We start from the raw sequence: 18,864 nt of genomic DNA, 5'->3' as shown, positions 1-18,864 counted from the left end.
TGCCCCCCCCCGATTTTTTTTTTTTTTTTTTTTTTAATCACAATCCAGATGCAGGTGTTTTCTTTCCGTGAGCAGTTTCTTTGTGTGAATTTATAAATCACCTCATGCGGATTCGGGTGTCCTGGTGACTGAGAGCCAGCTGTTGGGTGTTTGAACTAAACAGCTTGCTCCCAGTTGGCTGCTTAAATCCCAGTGAGAGGTATTAGCTGCTCCAGGGAATAGAACGGGAATAGAGCATCCAGGGTGAAGATTTTCACAAGGCCTTTAGTGACCCGGTTTAAATTTGTTGAGATTTTTTTGCTTTGGCTTTTTCCTATAGGTGCCAGAATTGATCTGCTTCAGATTTTCACAAATGACTCATCTTCCTGTCATATTTTCTTAGACTACAATGACTTAAGATTATTTTTGGGTTACTCTTAAACATAGTTTTTTCTACCACATGCATTGGGAATGGAATAAACAGTGGTACTCAAACTCAAGCCTGTTTCTGCCTCATGCTGACTGATCCCTGTGCTCCATAGAAAACTTCGTTTCTTCCTGAAAATGACATTTTAATGATTCATCATTTTCTGTGGGAGGAAGCTTGTGACCTTCTCTTGTCTTTTTTCCTTCCAGAGGGAATCTGGAAAAATTGTAAGCAAAACATCATTTCTCTAAGAAAATTTTGGATAACAGAAGTTCCGGATAACAGGTAAAGCATATTTAAACTTCAGTCATGCTGATAATCACTGATAATCTGCAAAAGTAAACTGGGAGAGAGGAGAGAGGAGAAGTGTGCTTTGTGTCCAGGGTTGCATTAGGGATTTTATATACATCACCTTATTTCAATGATTTTTAGCAGAATTCTGGGCATAGATTTAAGAATCTCAATAAAACTGTCCTTCAAAATGCTGTTTTTTAAGATTTTATTTATTCATTTGACAGAGAGAGTGAAAGGGAACACAAGCAGGGGGAGAGGGAGAAGCAGGCTTCCCGCTGAGCAGGGAGCTGGATGCGGGGCTCGATCCCAGGACCCTGGAATCATGACCTGAGCCGAAGGCAGACGCTTAATGACTGAGCCACCCAAGCACCCCTCAAATGCTGTTTTAAATGGATTTGCCTATTGATTAGATTTAATGTCCTCCCAGTTCGGTTTGGAAACATAACATCCACCGTAAGTTACAGCAAGATACAGAATCCTGGAATCTGCCATGCTGTGCAGTCCAGCTAGGGAGTGTCTTCCTAGTTCCTTCTGTCTTTTGTTTTAGTTCTTGATCATTGCCAGTTATTTGCAGCTGTATCATCTCCTTAATTCTTTTTAATACTTTGTCACCAGGTCTAAAATTTAAATTTCCTCATACAGTGCCTCTTCACAATGGAGTCCAGCCTAACTGTCCCCATTATGTTCTTAGTGATAGTCTCAGCATGACTGAACAGGATAAGCTATACCTTGTTCTATTTTCATATTTTCATATTTACATCTCACAAAGAAGTCTTTTTTTTTTTTTTTTTTAAGATTTTATTTGACAGAGAGAGACACAGCAAGAGAGGGAATACAAGCAGTGGGAGTGGGAGAGGGAGAAGCAGGCTTCCTGCTGAGCAGGGAGCCCGACCTGGGGCTTGCTTGATCCCACGACCCCGGGATCATGACCTGAGCCGAAGGCAGTCGCTTAACCAACTGAGCCACCCAGGCACCCCCCACACTAAGAAGTCTTACGAAATAATAGTACACATAAAGAATCCAGTATGCTGGGTCTGAGAAATACATCTCAGATGATAGCTACAATTTTACCTTTGGGACTGGGTAACCAGACTCCCTAGGATTCTGCAGGCCCAAGCAAATGAATTGTCCTGCCTGAGGTAGTGGAGTGTGAGATGCTCTTTATTCTGTCATTCTACCATGAGCCTTAAAGTTAGATTTCATATATTCAGAAAAGTAGTTCCTAGGGATATCATCAACAAAAAATTGTTTCAAATTTTAATATTTGTTGATTTTCCTTTGGCATTTTTCCATTTTTATCAGGGCAAACCAATTCAATCACCATGAGTTGGAGCTTCCTGACTCGACTGCTAGAGGAGATCCACAACCATTCCACATTTGTGGGGAAGATCTGGCTCACTGTATTGATTGTCTTCCGGATTGTCCTTACAGCTGTAGGAGGGGAGTCCATCTATTACGATGAGCAAAGCAAATTTGTATGTAATACAGAGCAGCCAGGTTGCGAGAACGTGTGCTATGATGCCTTTGCACCCCTGTCCCATGTGCGCTTCTGGGTGTTCCAGATCATCCTGGTGGCAACCCCCTCGGTGATGTACCTGGGCTATGCCATTCATAAGATTGCCAAAATGGAGCATGGCGAAGCAGACAGGAAGGCAGCTCGAAGCAAACCCTATGCAGTGCGTTGGAAACAGCACCGGGCTCTGGAAGAAACGGAAGAGGACCACGAGGAGGATCCCATGATGTATCCAGAAATGGAATTGGAGAGTGAAAAAGAAAATAAGGAGCAGAACCAGCCTAAACCCAAGCATGATGGCCGAAGGCGGATTCGAGAGGATGGCCTTATGAAAATCTACGTGCTGCAGTTGCTGGCAAGGACCGTGTTTGAGGTGGGTTTTCTGATAGGGCAATATTTTCTGTATGGCTTCCAAGTCCATCCATTTTATGTGTGCAGCAGACTTCCTTGCCCTCATAAAATAGACTGCTTTATTTCTAGACCCACTGAAAAGACCATCTTCCTTCTAATAATGTATGGTGTTACAGGCCTTTGCCTCTTGCTTAACATTTGGGAAATGCTTCATTTAGGGTTTGGGACAATTCGAGACTCGCTAAACAGTAAAAGGAGGGAACTGGAAGATCCGGGTGCTTATAATTATCCTTTCACTTGGAATACACCATCTGCTCCCCCTGGCTATAACATTGCCGTCAAACCAGATCAAATCCAGTACACCGAACTGTCCAACGCTAAGATTGCCTACAAGCAAAACAAGGCCAACATCGCCCAGGAACAGCAGTACGGCAGCCATGAGGAGAACCTCCCAGCTGACCTGGAGACTCTGCAGCGAGAGATCAGAATGGCTCAGGAACGCTTGGATCTAGCAATCCAGGCCTACAGTCACCAAAACAACCCCCATGGACCCCGGGGGAAAAAAGCCAAAGTGGGGTCCAAAGCTGAGTCCAACAAGAGCAGTGCTAGTAGCAAATCAGGGGATGGGAAGACCTCCGTCTGGATTTAATCTTGGCTGGGCTTAAAACTTGTGCTTTTCATAGTTTATGGTAAGCAGCGGCTCACTGAATAATGACTTCCATTGAGTAAACATTTGGCTCTGGTTATCTTCAGGGATGCTGTTGGCTCATGATCCAAGCTCAGGGGACTCTGAAAGCGGGGCTGGGACAAGGGGGAGGAAAGGGGAAAACAGTGTTCCTGGGCACATATTCCAGCAATAATACAGTTATGGAACTTTACATTTGTGTCTTCCAGATCTGGAAAAGAACAGATATATTTAAATCATTCTTGTTGAAAAGTTTTTGTATGTACAGTATTATGGTACGTTTTTTTAGTATGAGAATTTTTTTTGTATTTGTATATTGGACCACTGTAGTTATACTTTTATATTAAAGGGGAAAAAAATCCTTAAGGTAATGCTCTTACTTTTGTTCAGCAAATGCCACCCTGGGTTTAAAGTTTTAATAGATGCCACACCTCATAAAAGTGCTCCTTGTGTTGCCGGGAAGATTTCAGATACCTAAGGAGCCAGGGGAGGAAACATCAATTTTCAGTCTTGGACAGAAAATCCTCAGTAGGGGGGAGGTTGAGGTTTTTTCTCCTTTACTTAAAGCCTTGAATCTCATTCATGTACCCAGACTTATATCCGATCTTTGAAAACCTATTTGTATTTTCAAAGGATATAAATGATTCACTGCAGGATTCCTGTAATTATCAAGCATTACCAGTATATGCCTTCATGGTGTGTATATAATTTAAGTTCTTTCAAAAGGCTGATGTACAGAGGTGGTGTCCCCAGTCTGGTAGCAGTGCAGAGACCCTGACCAGAGTTGTGACGAAGATTCCTCTATTGCATGCAGCAAAGCCACACCTGGAAAATGAGCCCCACTACACTATTTAGTTGTGAACCTTAAATCTCTACCCAGAAACCTGCCTCTCCGGTTTCTTAAGAAACCAGTGATGGATATTTTCTTTATATGTTAACATTAGAAATACAAAAATTCCCTTGTAGGCTAAGAAAACTCAGAGCCACTTGCACTGCATATGGCAGAAGGCCTAAATCCAAATTCCTAATTTTTTATAATTTACTGTGAAACTTTTATAATTTCTATACTTCTGCCAGTGTAGATTTTTGTGTGGAAACCAGTCAGAACAGGGATTCTACCTATAAATAGACCTAAAGAGAAATTCAGTATTTATTCCTTATAGACATATCTCTTTGTTTATGACTAGCATTAGGGTTCACATAACACCTGTAACTTGCAGGATTTTATTGATGTTTTCAATCCTGGATTATGTTGGAGAGCTTTGCTCTCGCATCACGTTCACATCATTTGTCTCAGTTTATGAGCATCTGAGCAAGAGCTTGATAAAGATTTAAAGGAACGGGGCGCCTGGGTAGCTCAGTTGGTTAAGCAACTGCCTTCGGCTCAGGTCATGATCCTGGAGTCCCGGGATCGAGTCCCACATCGGGCTCCCTGCTCAGCAGGGAGTCTGCTTCTCCCTCTGACCCTCCTCCCTCTTCATGCTCTCTGTCTCTCGTTCTCTCTCTCGCAAATAAATAAAATCTTAAAAAAAAAAAAAAAGATTTAAAGGAACGGGCCTTTGCTTCACAGGGAGCATTTCCGTTTGAGTGTCTCACTTTTCTAAGAGAAAGCAAGCCACCGGGGCGCCTGGGTGGCTCAGTCATTAGGCATCTGCCATCGACTTGGGTCATGATCCCAGGGTCCTGGGATCGAGCCCCGCATCGGGCTCCCTGCTCAGCAGGAAGCCTGCTTCTCCCTCTCCCACTCCCTCTGCTTGTGTTCCTTCTCTCACTGTGTCTCTCTCTGTCAAATAAATAAATAAGATCCTTAAAAAGAAAAAAGAAAAAGCAAGCCACCTCTGACTTTGAAATTCCAAAATATTACTTTTTATGTCTTAGTTTTAGAATATCAGTTCTTTGTTATTTAGGAGAATCCTGGAACAGCACCCTTTGGTCATTTCTTTTTCATTGCTTTCTTTGTTCTACTCAGTAGAAAATTTAAGATGATCTTCTAGCCATGCGTTAACCTTTATTCTGTTTTGCTTTGCTTTTTTTATCTATAAATTTTAGCCTGGAGAAGCTTATTAGAATCTCTAAATATCTCAAGCAGAAAGGAAACTCAGGTGAGACTAAAAGGGAAATTTCAGAGAACAAGCGACCTGATGTGTCCTGGATGATTAGTAGGCACGCATGGTTTCCTTCATACCATATGTCTTATAAGGAAATTCAAGTGATTCTTCTTAGAAAACAAGATTTTAAACCCCAAAGCTTAGCTAAGATGAGCTATCAGTTCATTCTTGTGTCTCTAGAGCTTCAAGGAGATTTCTTAATCAAAGGACAGAAAACACACAGACACTCGCATCCATCTACACAGAGCCTGAAGGAGAACAGAGTGGCTTCACCAGCAGAAAGGCTGGGGACTCGGGAGTGACCAAGAGGAAAAGGAGTCGAGCAGAAATGCCAGGCAAAGACGTGTGGCGCCAGGAGCGTCCACTTGGTTCCTACACACAGTGCCCTTGGCGTTTCCTCTTGGCTTGTTCTGAGAATGTTATTTTGTGTCTGGATAATTTCTTCGACATCTTAAAATATATAGAAAGATATTCTGAGTCACTGCACATGTGCACACACTTTAAAAACCTATTTTTTTATTCTCTCGCCGAAGCTTGAAGTATGACATGGAGTTCCCAAGCCTCGCTGCTTTCCTGGTACATTTCTTTCAGCCTTTGAACATGGGAGTTTGCCAAAGCCATTTTCCCCTCCTGTCATGGACCTCCGTTAGGAAGATGGCCCTACCGGTGTCTAGCTTAACCCATTAATGGGTCTACATTGAATCTATAAAAATATCGTTCTGGTTATTCTGGAATGTGCAGGTATTACTATAAAAAGCCTGTGAGCGGGATTTTTTTTCCTATCAAAATCCTATTCCTTTGGATTGCTGCATCGACCTACTCTGTCATGTGACATTTACTTTTCTAAATAGTTGAGTGCTTAAGTCCTCACATACTGGAACCAGGGTATGGTCAATAGGTTTATATTTCTTAACATAGTATTGGATTTATTCAGATGCGGTGTGTCTTTTGCTCATCATCTGTGTTAAAATCTATTATTCAGAAGAGATTTATAAAACAGGCTTCTTTCTTAGTCAAATTGGAAGGGAGAATTAGAGAACATTTTCCCCTAAAGAAATGTTAATGTGCACTTTGTGGCTTCATCTTTGCCTTATGACTTCATTTTTCCTGTTTCTATATTTGCTTATTTAAAACCACAAGTGTGTTACCTCATTTGAAGTCGTTTTTCTGGGGATTTTCCTTGACTAATGTCTATAGAACTACTTTTGATAAAAATGAACTTTGCCATCTAAAATGTGTTTCACAGCCCCAACAACTCTCACACATCTGTCTTTCAGAAGGACACCTATGTCTTTAAAGAGAAAACAATGTCATCATTTGGTACCTTAACTCTTGTCATTTCTTCATGGTATGAAATTACTTCACGTGACTTTTCCAAGTTTTAGGAGCTACCTACTTCCCCAAAATGTTATGAAGTAGTTAGAGCCTCTGGTAAAAGGTATTAAAAAACCAACCATTGGTCATTTGTCTGAACTTGGAGTTTCAAGAAAAAATAGTTGACAGAACTACACGATGGTAGTAAGACGACCCTCCATGCTCTCCATCACAGGAATCAGTGATGGTTTGAAACACTTGCTTTAAGCAGTTTATACCAAGAATGGACTTCAGTGTTATTCCTGTTAGTCATACCAATGCTTTACCCTTTCGGCTTATAAATGTCCATGCTTTATTCTTTCTGTCTCATTTAAGAGACAGTACACCTCTAAAAATAGCATCTACAGTTTATGACAAATTTTTGGCCAGCCAGCTTTCAGTAAAAGGCAAGTATGTTATACTTGAACCTACTTCAAGAAATGCCTTTTTATAAAGGAAGGGTCTTTCCTGACTGAAGAAAATTACCTGAAGTCAAAGATACAGAGTTGCTGGTCATTTTGATTGGAACACGCCAGGTATTAGATTAATTGTATCTGTATAAAATCATGTCATCTCATGAAGAGCCTTACCACCTAAAAATAAGAAAGCCCCAACCCCTATACAGAATTTGGAAATAAAATCAACTCACCTATATATCCTAAATCTCTAATTCATAGTCACCATCAAATGTTAGAATCATCAGGTTGAATTGCATACTTGTTACTCATTCTGGCCACACATCATGGAGAGATTAAAAGATTTTATTTGTTGTCCCTGATGTAGTTGTGTTGTTTTTCATAATGATGTTAAGTGAGTTTGGTTCATGCACATTCTACCTTAATAATCATACTTTTTTTTTTTTTTTTTTTTTTTTTTTTTTTTAAAGATTTTATTTTTATTTATTCGAGAGAGAGAGAATGAAAGATAGAGAGCACGAGAGGGAAGAGGGTCAGAGGGAGAAGCAGACTCCCTGCTGAGCAGGGAGCCCGATGTGGGACTCGATCCCGGGACTCCAGGATCATGACCTGAGCCGAAGGCAGTCGCTTAACCAACTGAGCCACCCAGGCGCCCCAATAATCATACTTTTTAAAGAGGCAGTCCGTATTCCAAAATCCAGGAGTCCAAACAAAAGAAAATCTTATTCCCATGCAAAATCTCTACAGAAATAAAAGGAGTAACTGTTTTGCATTTCAGGGTTGGCTTGTTGAACCAGCAAAGACATTTGGCTACATGCTTCCAAGATAGAAAACGTTTTTTCTTTATTGTACTCTCAATTGTATTTTCTTTAATAAAGCTCTTACAGAAGTCTCTACCTCAGGCACCAAGTATTAGATGTGGTTAGCATATTGGTACTGAAAAATGGAGCTAGGACATCCGGTTTTTAAGATAATTTAAATGTAAAATTCAACTGCTAACCAATGTCATGTGCTGTGCAGCTTGGATGTTGTATGAACAGCTAAGGAATTACCCATTCTAGTGCCAGAGATCACCCGTTGCTAATTCTGTTCTGTACATTGATGTAAAACTTAGTGGTGGGGGCAGACTGCTCGGGGCCTCGTCTCAGGAAGACTGGTCATTGCCACATACAGTTGAGAAAAATTAATTTGTGGCCTGCATCTTTTCCCAAACTTGAAAACTCAGCTGCCAGTAAGTGTCATATTGATTTTACTTTGTGTAAAATAGTACCTGAGAGCTTAATGGTTTGTGCGGAAAACCTGATATGAAAACCTCTCCTAGTACATTGACCTGTAAATTGATCTCAGTGGGAATGCAGGAGCAGGAAAATTTCCAAGTAGATGTTTGGGCTCAAAACATGCCCTTTTTCAGGGGCGCCTGGGTGGCTCAGTCGGTTGAGCGGCTGCTTTCAGCTCAGGTCATGATCATGGGGTCCTGGGATCGAGCCCCACGTCAGGCTCCTTCCTCAGCTGCGAGCCTGCTTCTCCCTCTCCCTCTGCCTGCCACTCCACCTGCTTGTGCTCTCCCTCTCTCTATCTCTGTCAAATAAATAAAATCTTTAAAAAAAAATGCCCTTTTTCTTTTTTTAAAGACTTTATTTATTTGACAACGAGAGCAGGAACGCAGCAGGGGGAGTGGGAGAGGGAGAAGCAGGCCTCCTGCAGAGCAGGAGACTGGGATCATGACCCGAGCCAAAGGCAGACACCCAACGACTGAGCCACCCAGGCGCCCCCAAAACATGCCCTTTTCCAACAGCTGAGTTAACAACCCCTGGCAGTGCTGTGGCTGCATGGATGGGCATATTTCTGGCATCCTAATCTGGGAAGGGTGTGTGGTCTTGTGTAGGAGTGGGAAGGCCGAAGTCTAAGCATAGAAACTGGGATCACACCCTGTCTCGGGCTCCCTTTGGTTCTGAGGGCCTTTTCTCCGAGAGGAGCGCCTTCTGAGAGGGCTGTTCCCGTAGACCCAGCCCAATCTTGGTATGGCTAATCTGCCTTCCTGGGGGAAGTGCAGGAGAGGGTAGCATCTGTTGCAAAAATGCCCTCTGTTTCCCCCAGACACGAGGCTGGCTGGTAGGTCATGCACAGAGCGCACCCTGAGCAGCACAGATTGTAAACCAGTCAGCCAACCATATTTGGTAATGAACTTGTGGGCTGTTCGAAAGCTGTCCGAGCAGTGAAGGCATGCTCTTCCTTCTGAAAGTGGATTCTTTGGCAGATTTGCCATCAGCACAGAGACTAGTACCTGGAAAAGGTGTCATCCTCAAAGTTAAAATCTTTGCTACATGGAGTGTAAAACTTCCTAGGGCTTAAATGAAACCTACCATATTTTTAGGGTTTTCTCTCCTTCAGTTAACTCAGATTGGAAGCATGTTACCAGGGGCATGAAGAATGTGGGAGGTTGAGGCAGAGCTGAGAACAGAATCAAGTCTGCACAGTGGCTCACTCCAGCACGCCCGGCACTTTTCCTGGAGGGGTGTGCAGCAGCTGCTGGTGGGGCAGGGGGCAGACGGGTCTGTGGATCTTTGCTGGGGGGACCTTGCTGTGTCTACGTCGTGTTTTCCAAATGTGACCATTATGCCGCGGGTGGAAGAAGTGACGGGAATGCCTATTAAAATGTAGGTTCCTTGGATGCATCTCAGGCCTACGTAACCCCAATTAAGTTCTCTAGGTGATTATTGAAAAATCTTTTGTTAAGGTGTAATTTTACATGTGGTAAAATTCACCCCCTTTTTTTTTAAAGATTATTTATTTGAGAGAGAGAATGAGAGATAGCATGAGAGGGAAGAGGGTCAGAGGGAGAAGCAGACTCCCCGCCGAGCAGGGAACCCGATGTGGGACTCGATCCTGGGACTTCAGGATCATGACCTGAGCCGAAGGCAGTTGCTTAACCAACTGAGCCACCCAGGCGCCCAAAATTCACCCTTTTTATTTAGTATATAGTTGCAAATACATGCAGTTGAGTGACCACCACTGGAAGGTACAGAATAGTTGCATCACCCAACAATTTTCTGTATGTAATTATCACATTAAGTTTTGAGAACCACTGATCTTAGGAAAAATGAAAACTGGAAGTGTGTGCCAGGGTGAAAGGGGAAGAGGGATTATTTTGAAACTCCTCGTTTCAAGGAGGTTTAGACCTGGCCTAGCACAGGAGCCCAGAATGACTGATGGCCTGGAGTGGAGGACTGTAGAGGGATGGGCAGAATAATCCATAAGTGATTTGCGGGGGGTGGGTGCTGGGAAGCACCTGGACTAGATGGGTTGCGTAAGTTTTTAAAACATCATGCAATACGGGGCGCCTGGGTGGCTCAGTTGGTTAAGTGACTGCCTTCGGCTCAGGTCATGATCCTGGAGTCCCGGGATCGAGTCCCGCATCGGGCTCCCTGCTCAGCAGGGAGTCTGCTTCTCCCTCTGATCCTCTTCCCTCTCGTGCTCGCTATCTCTCATTCTCTCTCAAATAAATAAATAAAATCTTTAAAAATAAAATAAATAAAATAAATAAAAAATAAAAAAATAAAAAACATCATGCAATACGCATTCGGACTTCCACTTGACGGCTGTGACTAGCCCCATGTAAAGAGAACCATCTCACCTAGGTCATGAGTTGGTGTCATTACTTAGAAATTTCTCCACCCTACTATGAATGACATCTTTGAGGAAATTAGAAATGGGAAGTGACTCAGGAGTGGAAAACGAGAAAAAGGGAAGATGACATGGTGACAGGCATTCGCTCTGTGGCTTTCTCCTGCCCTCTCAATCCTCAGGAAATGGCACAGCATTTCCTTGCCCTGTCCTTGACACGCTAGGCCTATTTTCTCCTAGATTCGGGGACTGTGAGAGAAAACCCAAGGAAGCCCACTGCTAATGCCTGGAGGAAAAGCTGACCGGTTTCCCTCTTTACCCTCGGCCGAACCTTCCACAAGTATCCTTGTCTGCTCTGCTCTCTGGGGCCATCACAGAGGGCACGGCTGGCTGACAGCCTTAAACCCCAGGCAAGGCAGAGCCAAGCAACTGTTCATAACCGATTTCCCTGCACAGCCAGTGACCTGAATGGGACCTGACCATGGGGAAAAATGATACAGAACTAGATCGCTTTTTTTTTTTCAATTTTATTTTTAGTTTGTATAGTCCTGTGAAAGTGGAATTTTATCTTTGCACTGGGAACATTGAAAAGCACTGACAGGGAGCCCCTTTGGCCTGGCCCATTTTTCTGAAAGCACATTGCAGCTGTGGTTTGTGCCCAGCAGGCAGGGCCTGATGTTCGATCCTGTGCCCAGGTGCTGTCGACAGCAGTGACAGGCCCCAGCCTCTGCAGAATGGTCTGCATGAGGACTTGGGCTCCTGGCGATGCTTTTAAAGGCAAAAGCCCTGGAAATAGGGTAAGTGCAAACTGTCAGTGGATTGTTTATTTCACGTTCCGATGGGAAAATGATCGTGGACAAAGTCTGCAGCGTTTGGCCCCGTCTTGATTATAGACCAGCTTGTGATTATGCTGTTTGATTCCAGTGGTCTGCTTTTGGGGACTTGTTGGCCTCGAAGAAACAGGGTGGGGTGGGGACTGTTTTTCCTCTTATTTATCTCATTGCCCCCAGAAGGCAGCTCCTCCGAGTAGTCTCTACGAACCTGGGAAATAGGAGAGGGAAGGGCCGAGCTTTCAGCATGGGGCCAGGGGGGTGGGGGGGGGCTGGGGGGGATTCTTGTGTGGTCAGGAGGGATGTGATGTGCCAGAGCACAACCAGGCACTGCCAGAGAAGGCTGTGAATAGATCAACATAGGTTCGCCTGGAAAACATGGCCTGGGCCGGAACCCATGACCTTTGATTTAGGGTTGCCAGATAAAATACAAAGGCCTGGTTAAATTTGAAGTTCAAATCAACAAATGGATCTTTTTTATATATTGTATCTTATATTTGGGAAATACTGATATGTTCAAAATTATTTGTCGTTTATCCAAAATTCAAATGTAATTGAGTGTCCTATGTTATTTGCTAAAACTAGCAACCTCACCTTGACTGGCCTCAGACATGGGTTCTGAGGCCTGGTAACAGAGGATGGAAAAGGCTTTAGTCAACTATTAGAAAAACCACGAGCCTAAACTCTGTGCCAAGTCTGAGCCACTTTGTGCAGAAAGGTAAGAAATCATGCTCCCAGTGTGGAATGTGTTTTGGGCTTCCCTGTTTATAGCAATTCTCTAATGCAAACCATTTTTTGGTTCTATAATTTTATTCACAATTTAATAGCCATATCAACCCAAACTCAGGCCAGCAGCCAGCCTGCTCCTTTAAAAAACTCATTTATCAGGGCGCCTGGCTGGCTCAGTAAGTAGAGCATGCGACTCTTGATCTGGGAGTTGTGAACTTGAGCCCCATGCTGGGCACAGAGCTTACTTTAAAAAAAAAAAAAAGTGGGGGGGGGCACCTGAGTAGCTCAGTCTGTTAGGCATCCGACTCCTGGTTTCGGCTCAGGTTGTGATCTCAAGGTCACAAGATCAAGCCCCGCGTCAGGCTCTGCACGGAGTGCGGAGCCTGCGTAAGATTCTCTCCCTCGCCCTCTGCCCCTCACCTGCTCGCACTTGCTCTCTCTCTAAAAATAAAAATAAAAAATAACCTTACTGGGGCGCCTGGGTGGCTCAGTCGTTAAGTGTCTGCCTTCGGCTCAGGTCATGATCCCAGGGTCCTGAGATCAAGCCCCAAGTCAGGCTCTTGGTCTCCCTGCTCAGTGGGGAGCCTGCTTCTCCCTCTGTGTGACGCTCCCCCTGCTTGTCTCTGTCTTTCTCTCTCTCAAATAAATAAATCTTAAAAAAAAAAAAGAACTTTATGGGGCATAATTTGCAGACAATAAGTAATGCCCTTTTCTAGTGTATAGTTCAATGACTTCTGTGAGTTTATATATATATATATATATATATATATATATATATATATATATATATATATACAATTGCCTGCCAGCGTTTTTTGCTTTGTTGGTTATTCTACTTTAATGACATTTTTTCTGGTTATGAAGATATTATTACATGCTCCTTATAAAAGACTTGGAAAATTCAGGAACGAATAAAGAGAAAACAAAAGACATCAATAATTGCCCCCTCCCTAAAAAGCCCTTCTTAGCAGTGTCTCTTGTTCAAAGCATACATGCATTTATTCACCTTCAAACACATAAAAGTATGTGGGGAATAAAAATGGCCACACCTTTCACACTCAGATAACCCTTGCTGATACTTGAAAGGTAATTAATACACACGCGTGTCTTTTTTTTTTTTTAAGATTTTAGTTATTCATTTGACAGAGAGCACAAGCAGGCAGAGTGGCAGCCAGAGGGAGAGAGAGAAGCAGGCTTCCCGCTAAGCGGGGAGCCCCATGTGGGGCTCGATCCCAGGACCCTGGGACCATGACCTGAGCCGAAGGCAGACACTTAACGACTGAGCCACCCAGGTGTCCCGACCATAAGATTCTTAATGGTGGGTCCTCAGGTGTCTCTCCAAGCACAACTTCTAACGTCTCCATGTAGTAACTTCTTTGAAAAGGGATTGACAGGCAGTTTCTGGTACCTTTGTAAAAATGAAATGCTATATTAAATTTAGTTCAAAGAACTTTCTCAAGGGTGCTTGGCTGGCTCGGTCAGTGGAGCGCATGGCGCTTGATCTTGGGGTTATGGGTTCGAGCCCCATGGGTGTAGAGATTATTTAAAAATAAAATCTTAAAAAGATAGTAACTTTCTCAGATTTCATGTCTACAGATTTAGGCCAAATCATGGTTAAGATGAAGGCCAAAAAATACACATTGCTGATGTGGTCTGATCGGGGCACAGTTACTACTTCGGTAGAAATAAGATTTCCTCATCCACGAAGGTGACAGACCCATGCTCCGGCTCCACTGGGCACGTCGTGCTGGGGTTCTCTCTATTTCTGGGCAGGTGGGGTTTGCCCAGAAGGCAATGGCAGCACAGGTAACGCAAGGAGGAGCACTTGAATCCAAAGGATCTTGAGCCTGAGGAAGAGAAGGCTTGCACCCGCTGTCTTTACATACTTAAAGGACTGTCCCAGGGAGAGGACACCAGTGTGGGGAGATGGAAGGGAGGCCGAACTTGGTTGCAGCTTCAGTGTTCGGATCAAGAATCTGTTGCTTTTTTTTTTTTTTTAAGATTTTATTTATTCATTTGAGACACAGAGATACAGAGAGAGGGAGCATGAGTAGGGGGAGAGGCAGAGGAAGAGGGAGAGGCAGAAGCAGACTCCCCACCGAGCAAGGAGCCTGATGTGGGGCTCGATCCCAGGACCCCGGGATCATGACCTGAGCCGAAGGCAGACGCTTGGCCATCTGAGCCACCCAGGCGCCCCAAGAATCTGTTGCTTCTTGAGATGTGTGTGTTCCCCATCATTGTAGGAATTTATACAGGCCACAAGGGGGGGCTTTGCAGGGAGGAGTCAGGTGGGAAGTTGGACAGATACTTTCTTCAGTCCCTTGTCTCCAGATTCTGGCAGTTCTGTCTGAATAAGCAGGATTTCAGTCTCCATCCCCTTTGCGACAACACCGGCCCCCAGATTTTCTTCTTCACATCTTTTATTCTTTCTCCTTAAGCTCCTAGAGACGCTGGGCAAGTATTTTAGCAAATAAACACGATAAATCTTTGACATTTATGAAAGACTCAGAAAGGGGAAGAACCCGTAAAAGTCCTTGGAAGGGGGTTGTTGGCCCTTGTGCTGGAGCCACAGACCTGTTGTCCCTCGGGCTCTGCCGCCTCCTCTCTGGGCCACAGGGACAGCGTAGGGTGTCGCGTCCCCACACACGAGGTTGTGTGAGGTGGTCCCGTAAAGAGGCACTCTGGGGAAGATGCAGGAAAATGAAACTCATGGGGGGCTTTAGAGAGTTGCAGAAAATAGGACCTTTACATAAAAGCAACAGCATCAGATGAGTGCTCGGAAACAGTGAGTTCCAGGGGGCGCGTCCTCTAAGGCTGGGTGTCCTTATCTGTGCAGTGGGGCTAGTGATGGCGAGTGAGGATCACGGGACATGCTGCCCCAGCGCCTGGCGCCCGGTGAGCACTCGGCTGGGGCCTCATAGACGGGGGGGGGTGCCTGGTGCTGGAAGCATGATGCTTCCACTGATCCATCTGGAAAGGTTAAGGAGGGAAGCTAGTTGGGGAGGGGGTGGATTTGTGAATATACTCCTAATTCTCTTTTTTACAGCAGCAAGTCAATTCTTGTTTCTATTGTGCATTGGGAAAGAATCTTCCACCGTGATGGGACACCTGGGTGGCTCTGTCAGTTAGGCTCAGGTCATGATCCCAGGGTCCTGGGATCCATAGAGTCCCACATCTGGATCCCGGCTCAGCGGGGAGTCCGCTTCTCCCTCTGCCCCTCCCCCCCTGCTTGTGCTTGCTCTCTCTTGCAAAAATAAATAGAATCTTTTAAAAAATAAATAAAATAAATTGAGAGCTAAAGATAGAATAGGAATTAGCCAGATGAAGTGAGGAATGAGGCTGTAAATGGGAAGAAGGTCCAAGGGCAAGAATTTTCAAGGAACTGAAAGACACTGGAGCCGAGAAGGGAGCATGGCCCTGTGAGGAGCTGTAGAGGGAGTAGGGGGCAAACAGGTGAGCCAGGGCTCAGGGGTTCAGGCAGGACTGGAGAGGACAGGGCCAGAGGTGGCCATTGCCAGGATCCGGATGATGGGGTGGAGAAGGAGATGGATTTGGAGTTGGCAACCTCCACTGTTTGGTCCGAGGACTGGATGGGTGGTAAGGAAATGGGGCAGTGGGAGCAGGTGGTCTGTCAACAGGTGTGGCTGTGAAGACCTGGGCCTGGTGGCCAGGGGCTGGTTTTGATCGTGGTGGTCTTGTTTTTAAGGATGGAAAAGGATGGAGTTTCCTAGAACGAACTTCATAGTCTGTGCTCCGCGGGAACACTGGAACACATTCCTTGCGGTGGAATGATGGTGGCACTTATTGGCAGAAGCAGCCAGGACCAGGCTCAACCTGGAAGAAGTTCCTGGGGTCAGGCTGGAGAAAGCAGACTGTGAGTTTAGTTTTAAACCCAAGTGGGCACTACAGCTGCCAGGGAGAATCAGACGGCTCCTGGGGAGAAGGGAGATTGGCATCCGGTTGGACACTTGTCAGGAAGCCTGCAGGCTGCCAAGTGGGCAGGGGTTCAGACTGGCTGAAGGCCAGGACTGGGCAAGAGGGGTCAGGGTGGGGGGGAGGGGAGCAGCAGTTAACACTCTGGAGCCCAATGGGGGGCTCAGTTACTTGAGTGCCGGATTCTTGATTTCAGCTCAGGTCATGGTCTCAGGTTTGTGGGATCAAGCCCCGCGTGAGGTTCCATGCTCAGTGTGGAGTCTGTTTGAGATTCTCTCTCTCTCTCCCTCTGCCTCTTCCCTGACCCTCCGCCCCACCGCAGCTCACATGCTCTCTCTCAAATAAATAAATAAATCTTTAAACAAAACAAAACACTCCAGAGCCCAACTGAAAAGCATTGCCCAAGAAGGAGCCGGCGGCCAGCGAGTATACTGAACACGACTGTCATCCCTGAAGTTGGGTGGGGACGGGGGGGGGCAGGGTCAGGCTTGGTCTCAGTTGGAGGTCAGATGGACCACGTGAATAGCTTTGTGCAAGAGCAAAGGGCCGTCAAGCATTAGGGGCATTCTTCTTTTTTTTTTCCCCAAAGATTTTTATTATTTATTACTTATTTGAGAGAGAGAGAGAGAACACGAGCAGGGGGAGTGACAGAGAGGGAGAAGCAGGCTCTCCGCCCAGCAGGGAGTCCGATGTGGGACTCGATCCCAGGACCCCGAGATCATGACCTGAACCAAAGGCAGACGCTTAACCAACTGAGCCACCCAGGCGTCCCTACTGGGGGCGTTCTGTCAGCATTCTGGAGGACCCGGGCAGCACTTTGTCCCCTCACAGCAGACCTGGAGGGCGAGTGTGACCAAGCAGGAGGCTGTCGCCGTGCGGGTCACAGCCGATGTTACCCGTGGCTTCCCGGCCTCATCAGTCTCCCAGAGCAGGGAGAAGACACTTCTCTCCCAAGGGCCCAGGTGACCTTTGCAAGGGCTGCCGGGGCTCGCCCGGGGCGCTGTCACCAGGGACGGACTTCAGGCTGCAAAATCTTAGACCTCTAGCAGGACACCCTAGCCATCGCAGAGGCTCGGTGGGGATGTCGCCTGTTCCCTGTTTTTGCTTTCAACCCCAGGAGGCCTGTGGCGCCTCCAGAGCTGCTAGAGCCCCCCGCCAGGGGCGCGGAGCATATCAGGGTCTGGGGGGAGGGGTGGGGTGCAGATCTCACTCCCCGACTGTGTCTGAATCTCCAGCTTCAAAGACCAGAAGTTGGTTGAAGCTGGAGCCGCTGCTGACGCCCCCCGCCCCCACCTGCGAGGGGCTTTTGGCAAGAGGCTTCCTGGGCACCGAACCTCAGGACCGGGCTGCCCCGGGCTTCCCTGCCCTTCTGAAAAGTGTGACAGAAATTGCACTTTATCCCAGCACGTTCCTGGGGCCAGAGCCGCTTTCAGGGCAGGACGCATTTAGCTCTCTCACCCTAGAGCAAGTTAAAATCTCCCAGTCCCACCAAGGTCATCCTAGCTCCTCCCTCACCTCCTAGGAAGGTGCAGGCAGATCCCCTCTGAGCTTGAAGGAGGTCTTGTCCTCTGCAGCGCATCCTGGTCTCTCCTGCCCTCGTTCATTTCCTCTCTTCTGGACTTGCCTTCTTGCAGGATTTCCTGGACTGAGATAGCGCAATTTAGCACTTCTTGCCTAGACCTGCGCCGTCCAGTATGGTAGCCACTGGCCACATGTGGCTCTTGAAATGTGGCTAGTCCAGATTGACATGCACTTTCAGTCCAAAATACACTCCTCCTGATTTCTAAAACTTAGTACCAAAGATAAACAACAACAAAAAAACCCATTTCATTTTCAATGATCATTTTATGTTGATTACGTGTTGAAATGAGAATATTTTGGGTATATTTGATTTGATAAGTTGTATTAATGTTAACTTTACCTGTTTCTTTGTTTAATGAGGTTACTAGAAAACTTAAAGATACATATGTAGCTTGCCCCTATGGACCACGCACTTTATTCTATTGGACCACACTGGTCTAGACACTGGGATGAACCATGATGAATTTATAATCTTTCCTTCAACTCAACAAATACACTCCAAGTACTGGCTGGTGCAGAGTGGGCTTAGTGACCCCAGCTGTCCCTCGTGGCCACCTTCAACTCAGAAGGGCACTGAGGAGGTCACACATAGAACTGGGAACTGAAATCTGGATCCACGATCCATCCAGAAATTCTGAACAGGTGAGTGCTGGGTTAGGGAGGGTGACCCAGAGACAGCCTGGGGTGGTGATCTTATCAAAGGATCTGGAAGCAGACTATATCAAAAACATATACCTGGGAATTCTCACAGTAGTGACCTTCACAGCAAATTTTGAGTTTCTGGTCCCACTCCACACTCTTTGGGAAACACTCTGCCTGAACGGCCTGTGAGAAGTTCTGAAGCCAAAGTAAGTACTTTTCCAGATGATCTGTTTGGACCAGGTCTGGTGTTCATTCCAGCCCACAGAGCCTTCCACTTGGGCAGATGGGAGAGGTGTGCTGCCATCAGAGGGCAGCCCCGTGGCAGAGGGCTGAGGCCACCTCCCTGATGTTCCCACTCCCCCCGCCTCCCCAGGCCCCCTCTGCTCTGCAGCTTCCTGC

The 18,864-nt window shown here is 45.8% G+C and overlaps 1 protein-coding gene across 6 annotated transcripts in view; it reads left to right on the top strand.

Annotated features, from left to right (window-relative positions):
• Positions 1-4,609, top strand: part of GJC1 (gap junction protein gamma 1) — a 44,837-nt gene extending 40,228 nt beyond the window's left edge. For 5 of the 6 annotated variants that reach the window (XM_027624451.1, XM_027624452.1, XM_027624453.1 and 2 more), the window contains exons 2-3: positions 616-691; positions 2,003-4,609. In XM_027624451.1, coding sequence (XP_027480252.1) covers positions 2,023-3,213 — 1,191 coding nt within the window. In that variant the 5' untranslated portion in view covers positions 616-691; positions 2,003-2,022 and the 3' untranslated portion in view covers positions 3,214-4,609. Of the gene's footprint in view, positions 1-615; positions 692-956; positions 1,154-2,002 lie in introns of those variants that run through there. The other variant, XM_027624456.1, reaches the window with a different exon arrangement.
• The last annotated feature ends 14,255 nt before the right edge of the window (positions 4,610-18,864 follow it).

Source organism: Zalophus californianus, chromosome 16 (genome assembly GCF_009762305.2).
Source record: "Zalophus californianus isolate mZalCal1 chromosome 16, mZalCal1.pri.v2, whole genome shotgun sequence".
Lineage (NCBI taxonomy): Eukaryota > Metazoa > Chordata > Mammalia > Carnivora > Otariidae > Zalophus > Zalophus californianus.
The sequence above is the reverse complement of the archived record's forward strand: the minus strand, read 5'-3'. Positions and strand labels throughout refer to the sequence as shown.